The 6,985-nt window shown below is 37.4% G+C and overlaps 1 protein-coding gene across 1 annotated transcript in view; it reads left to right on the forward strand.

The window, feature by feature from the left end:
- SPAST (spastin) overlaps nucleotides 1-6,668 on the forward strand; it is a gene marked incomplete at its 5' end in the record, with an annotated part of 30,082 nt that extends 23,414 nt beyond the window's left edge. The window contains 4 exons of the mRNA XM_008937556.1: nucleotides 173-252; nucleotides 1,891-1,961; nucleotides 3,683-3,723; nucleotides 5,364-6,668. Coding sequence (XP_008935804.1) covers nucleotides 173-252; nucleotides 1,891-1,961; nucleotides 3,683-3,723; nucleotides 5,364-5,486 — 315 coding nt within the window. The remainder of the gene's footprint in view (nucleotides 1-172; nucleotides 253-1,890; nucleotides 1,962-3,682; nucleotides 3,724-5,363) is intronic.
- Nucleotides 6,669-6,985: the final 317 nt, after the last annotated feature.

Raw genomic sequence — 6,985 nt, forward strand, 5'->3', positions numbered from 1 at the left:
TTTCCCTGAGGAGATGATAGTGTACAGTCTAATCACAAAAGCACCACAGGCAAGTTTAAACTAGTGAAGCACAAAAGCTAACCTGACAAACATGTAATTTTCTTGCTGCAACAGGATTGTAAAACTTATCATCACGGTACACTCACATCTGATAAATGTATCTTCTTTTCAGACAAGATTTATTTTGCTAAAATCTCTTCTAAGCAAGCAAGGAAGTCCGTTGACGCAAAAAGAGTTGGCACAACTAGCTAGGTAAGTATTTTGTAACTGTACTAAATAAATCTACTCCTCTACTGCATTCATTCAGATTGTTTTATTCATTCCAAAAGAATAAAATTCCAGGCTATATGGAAGTGTTTTTATATATGCTTAGATATATTTATATATGCTTGTTTCTCTCTACACCACCTGGGTGTGTTTCTGGTGTTGAAACATGCTCACTGGTGCTTTTCTTCCTGTGGTGGAGGGAGGGGGATGCTTCTCTCCACCCATTTCCCAGGCAGTCCACCTTTCCTCTCTGATGCCAAAAGGCAGCGCCAGCTTTGCACTTGGCATGGATTTCAACTAGAAAGAAACTTCTCTTTGCTTGTCCATTGCTAGGCTTCTTGAGGGTATTACCAGCGTAACAAAGCTAGCAATGGATTATTTTGGGTTCTTTTCAATTTCATATTTGATGGGGGAAAAATGTATTAAATGACCTTCCTCTTTTGAAGTTGTTTTGTTTTTCATGATTATGATTGTAATGGGTGTGAAGGAAGTTGAACTAAAAAGAGGTAGACAGGTAAACCTGGATCAGGAAGGAGTAAAAACAGTGTGAGGTGTCAAAAATTATTCAAGTGGACATACTTTAGTCTCTATTTCTGTTTGTGGCAGTACACAGCAAGTAAGTACACTCTTGGATGTAGCATTTTTTAGCCTCTAAGTGTTAGCAGCGTTACAGAAATTTGATGTATAAACCAACTGAATAAATTCTCTTTGTAGTTTAAGGATGCTAGCTCCAGCCATGTTAAGGCCGCAATAATAGCTACCTGGAGGAAAAAGGCAGTGTCTTGGATTGTAACTGCAAAGTTAGGAATCAAATTACAAATGTAACTTAAGCACACCGTTGTTTTTTTTTTTTAAACTGTTTAGCCAAAATATAAAGTCCTCCTTGCTTCATCTGCTGTATTTTTTTTGTTTTAAAAGACATACATAAGTATTTAAACTCCTCCATGATTTTCTGTTCCTCTGCAACTTCTTCTATAAACTGTAACAGAATTCGTTCTGTCTGGAAGACTGGAGCTATGGAGCTCTTGTTACTGCTTTACAAGCTTGGTTTTTTTGTTGTTGCTTTACATTTTTCAATAGCCAACCATTACTGCTTCCTCTCACTTGTTTTGGCAAGATGTATTGGTGTCTTCCCAGTTCAGTGGAGGTCTTTAATCTGCAAAGTATTTAATTGGTTAACTTGGAAATTAAGTCTAATACTGGAAAACCTACCATAGAAATTTGGTTTGATTTTTATTTTTTTTCCTTTTGTGGTTCTGAGGATGTGGATGGCACTTGATTTTTTTTTTTTTTTATATTATAGTGATAAGGCACTCGTGTGAGAGAAATAGTAATGGTTGAGATTGTTTCATCTACAGATCCTAGTTGGTTTATATGTTTTTCCTTTTCCTAGAATGTTATTTGGGACTTGAATGTCTGTACTTAAATTTAATCTGGAAAAGACTTAAATATAGATCACTTACATTGAATGCACTTCTGATTTATTAAACTTGCAAAACAACATCAAAATAGTACTGCTGGTTAAGCAGCGTTTTAATAATCTGCAATTAAAATGAGAGGGTTTGAAGCAGTTTTTTGTCTTTTTTTTCCCCTGTCCTTCTTTCCCCCCCTCCTCCTGTGAAGAATGACGGATGGGTACTCTGGAAGTGACTTGACGGCGCTCGCCAAGGACGCAGCACTGGGCCCTATCCGGGGTGAGCGCCATCACCTTTTAGCTAGCTTTATGAAACCCCATGGTATTAGAGATGTTATGTTTTCTAACATCTTTAACTCTTACACCTCTGAAACTAAGCTTTTTTTTGCATTAGATTTTTGTCTGTTCCTCATAATAGCATCTTTATAAGGATTTACCTTACATGAAACCCTTCAGTAGCTCACTGTGTGAACCAGAATTTTTGTGTCTTAAGAGGAGAGCAGGGTGAAGTGTTTTTCACAAACTTGTGAGACTTTTAATGAGTGCATCTTTGCTAGGTTGGCATCAGTTCTGTTGTATATAAATTATTACTTGAATGTCAGTCTCTGACTGCTTTACTTGTCTTATGGAGTGGGCAGGTCCCTTTCAAGTCTAAAGGAAGGAAATACTGAAACAAGCAATTTCTTTGTTTTGTTTTGAAGATAGAATTTGAATGGTGTAGTTTTTAATTTCTGAATCTTCTTAATGTTCATTGTGATCCAGATGACATTTGTGACTTGAGTTTTACCTATATTGGTTCTTCCTCTTTAGGGGGGGTAAAAATAATATAATGCACAGTGCATACTTAAAACAAACAAACAAACAAACAAACAAAAAAAGAAAAAAAACCCAAACAAACATAAATCCAACCAAAGCCCCAACCCTAACAACACCCCCCCATTTGATTCTGTTTTACTAGCTACTTATTATGTGTCCAGTAGTTACATCTGAAGGGGTTGATTTTGTTCAGTGAAGATGAGTAGTGGGAATTTGTGAAGAAAAAATTGTGATGATTTGATGTTGGTTTTCTGTTTGTTTGGCATGTTGTCCTGACAGGAAGATGCAAAAGGCAGCCAGAGCAGAAATGCTCTATAGTATAAGCCTATTACGTGTTTAAAAAAAAAAAAAAGTTGTTGCTCTCTCTTGAGGTCTGTGCATGTTTTGTGGGTGTGTTTGCTTTAGTATTTTTTGTAACCGAGTCAAAAATTCTATAGCATGCAGTTTTGCAAGTGCAGTTATCTCTTTGAAGCAGCTGCTGGAAAGTAATGGTTTTTACCCACTTAATTTTAGCTGTTTGAGATTGTAAGGCACATCTTGGAAAACCCTGCATAATCACTGGCAAACAGAATTGCATTGAATAGCTCTCACAGGAGACACCGTGTCTCCTAAGGCTTTGAATATGTTTATTTATAGCGCTTGAATTAATAATGGATACATTTAGGTATGCAGGCTTTACTTTGCTGACACATCACATGCAAGTCCCTTTTGAGAAAATACCATGAAACGTTGTGCAACCTATTTCTTTCACCTGCTCCTGGCTTCCATATAAACCAATTTCTTTCATCTATGCATTCTTGGCTGACAGGACCTTCTTGTTACCTGAGAACTGTGCATGTTTGAGGACTAAGGGAGTTGTAGGTGCCGGGAATAATATGGTGGAAGGCAGCTCTGTTAAGCTTCTCTGCTGTTGCACATACTTCAGGAAGAAAAAGTCAGTTCTGCTACCACATTGTACTCTCTCTGCAGTGAGTGAGTGTGGGAGCAGCCTTGTTGAGGAGCTGATAAATGGGGAAGGAGGAGGTAAAATCACCATGTACCTTCTTCAACAGGAGATTGAGACCGAGGTATAAGTTCTGGCTGTGGGGTTTTTATTCAGAATAAAAGTGCTTTTAATGTACTATAGTTGTGAAAAGCAGTGGAAGTATTCTTATGAAACTCATTGATCTTTCTTTATTTTAACAGAATTAAAACCAGAACAGGTGAAGAACATGTCTGCCAGCGAGGTATGCTGTTCCAGAGGTTGTTTTTTCCTCTTTGAATAGAATGTGTGCTCACCAGAAACTTTAATGGTCCATTTATTTACACATAGTATCACACAAAATACCTAGCATAATTTTTTGGGGGTGCTACCCTTTCTTTATTATATCTGCATTGAAGAAAATTCTTTACAAATTGTGACCAAGAAGAAGATCCATCCTTAGATGTCCGAGATTGATTGTGTAGTTTATTGGTTACCAGGCTTAAAAGCACCTCATTTTGCAGTAGTGAGTCTCTGCTGTTCTTTGTTTCAGCTGACTGTCTTATCTTTTCCTTTGCACTGAGCAGCAGCTTGGTCTGTTGCTTATCAGAGGATGTTAGAGGCCTGGCTTTTATTTTCTTGCAAAGTTACTCCCCCTAGAACCTTCCCAGAAGTACTATGACAAGTGATATATTTTGTCTCCCCCCCCTCCATCCCTGTCTTTACATAAGGAAGTCATCTCAGGGAGAACCTCAGAGGGATTTCAAAGTAGTTTTGTTTGTGTATGTGTATAATACTTGAATTCATTCACATGGACCATTGCAAAGGAAAAAAAAGTAAGTTCCTCACCACAAATCCCATCTGTAAATGTCAAAAGAAAAGTAGGATCTTGGTCCTGCATATAGAAGTTAGTCTCTTCAAATGTGTTTGCATGTCAGAGTTACATAGGGGGAAAGGAAGCAAAACTTAATTCCCCTGTTACTTTCTGTGTTTAGCCTTAGATCACGGCTATGATAAACTGAAAGGATTTGTTGCAGGAAGATGAAAACATCTGTGTTAATTTGTTGTGAATGCAAGTTTACCTCTAACAGCCTATAAACACCAGTCCCAAAGAAACATGGAGAATCTTCTCAGGTTGTAATGCTAACACTGCTTTAATAATGAGACTGCTTGTTCCACACACTTGGGTTATCTCCATCAGGTGTGAGCATTTCTCTATACAGGAGATGGCTGCTTATAATCGTGCCCTCAGCCAACAACTGAAAGGCAGCATTCAGTCAGGGGGCAGGCAGTTGGGGTGACCTGGCTGACAGCATACTGTGGTCTCAGTACAGGTGTAGTAAGGGCAGGAGCACTTTCCTTGTACGCAGAGGTAAGCCATAAATGTGTTCCAAAAAATCCTGTGTCTTTCTCTTTACTCAGTTGTATGCCCTCATATGTGCCAGCCTGTACCACCCAGTGAAATCAGCAGCAACACGATCTTGTGGGCGATCCAATAACACGGCAGACATGATTGACAAATGTTAGGCTATTGGTATTTACTGTTTTTAATAAACTTAAATTACACAACTCTTGTATCAAGTCACAGAATCACAGAACAGCCCAGGTTGGAAGGGACCTTGAATGATCACTTGGTATGACCTTTTGTGGGAAAGGGAGCATAGATGAGATTATATAGCACCCTGCCCAAATCGCTCCTCGAACACCTCCAGCAGTGGGGACTCTGCCCCGTGCCTGGGGAGGTTGTTCCAGTGGATAATTGTTCTCCCTGTAAAACGGCGAGAACCTCTACATCAAGGTGAAGCACTCGTAGAATATGCTTTTTTAAACTAAATACTGAGGTACTTTGAATAAACGAAGTACATAAACCACTTGTGATCCTGATGCCTTTCACCTTTTGTTTAGATGAGAAATATCAAACTCTCAGACTTCACAGAGTCTTTGAAGAAGATCAAGCGCAGTCTGAGCCCTCAGACCCTGGAAGCATACAGTCGCTGGAACAAGGACTTTGGAGATACCACAGTGTGAAACACTACTTGAAGTTGTAACAAAGTGCTGCCCAAGGAGCAATTGGTACAGACTACTGGAAAGCAGCCAGAGTTTACAGGACTTTACAGATTCGACGTATCTGCATTAAAACTTGAGATTAAGAAAAAATTATACAATGTGAAATGTGTTCATCAAAGCCTCCTTGCCATTTAGTGAGGATTTACATGCTGTAAGTAAGAGCACAATAGGACTTGAGATAAGATTCCTAGCACTCAGATTATGGTTTGAACAATAATATATGTATTTTGTTTCAGCTAGAAGGCTCTGATGATAATGATCATTGGAAAACCTCTTCCTTATGTTGGGGGGGGGGGATGGTTGGTTTTAATTTTGCCATGACATTGATGTCTGGCTTTCTTCCTTACAACTACTAACATAAAATTGGAGGTTTGTAAACTTTGGTTCAGTTTTTGACTTTTTTTATCTTTAATGTGCCAAATAAAACAATATCCCTATGCAGAAAGGAAGAGCAGCATTGGGGAGTTATGATTATTAAAGTGTAAAAAGCAGCTGGTCTGTTATTATTTGTCTTTTTTGTTTAGTGTATTGTGACTGTATTGTTCACAGAACAGTTTTAAAGAAGACCTTTGATAGCAGAACAGCAAAAATCCCGAACACTATAAATCCAATTCAAACTTTCTTTTAAAAAGTTCAATTACTAAATAAAGAAAAAAAATACACTAAGACATTCATTTACTGGCAGTATTTTCTCTTAACACATTTTGTAACATTTCCATTGCTAGAATGTTAGCGTACACTTATGGTGTACAACTTGAAGCCCAGCTGATGTCTGAGAGTAAGTGATGCTAATTGTCAAGTTTCAGAAATAACGTGTTTCTACTCTGTATTTTGGTCTGTTAATGGTAATTGAAAGTACAATTTCCATTGTGATAATTTTTTTTTTAATCTACACATGTAAGTGTTAAAATACAAGGCTACATGTTTAATACATGGCACACATTAATGTTTTTATAGCTTTCATATGTTTTGGTTTATATATTAAAGTATGAAATACTCAACTGATCTGCTTTTTTAAAAAGAAACTGCATCTTTGTACAAAGACTTGTTTTTTTGATATAAATAGCAAGCTATTTAAGAAACCCCAAACACTTAAGTGATAGCCTTTAGATACTGTAATAAAGGAAAACATCTTTGCCTTTACTTTTAAAGGCCTGCCATCATGTTTACAAATTCTGCATGGATTGAACAGATGTTTGCAAGGCAGAGCACTAGTTCCTTCTTAAAGCTTGTTTGTGGGGTTTTTTTTGGTTTTGTCTTAGTTTTGTTGTGGTTATTTTTCCCTAAAAAAGAACTCTCCCCAACTTAGTGACATTACACAAATGCATATTGTTTACAGTCATTTAAACTAAATTGAGTTATAAGCGTTGCTTTTGGTCTTAACAGAAGATTTTCTTATTTTTCATTTAACTTATTTTTTATCCATAGGAGTACATCAGATATTTCTGTGACTACTCACT

Source organism: Merops nubicus, unplaced genomic scaffold, assembly GCF_000691845.1.
Source record: "Merops nubicus isolate BGI_N331 unplaced genomic scaffold, ASM69184v1 scaffold23223, whole genome shotgun sequence".
Classification (NCBI taxonomy): Eukaryota; Metazoa; Chordata; class Aves; order Coraciiformes; family Meropidae; genus Merops; species Merops nubicus.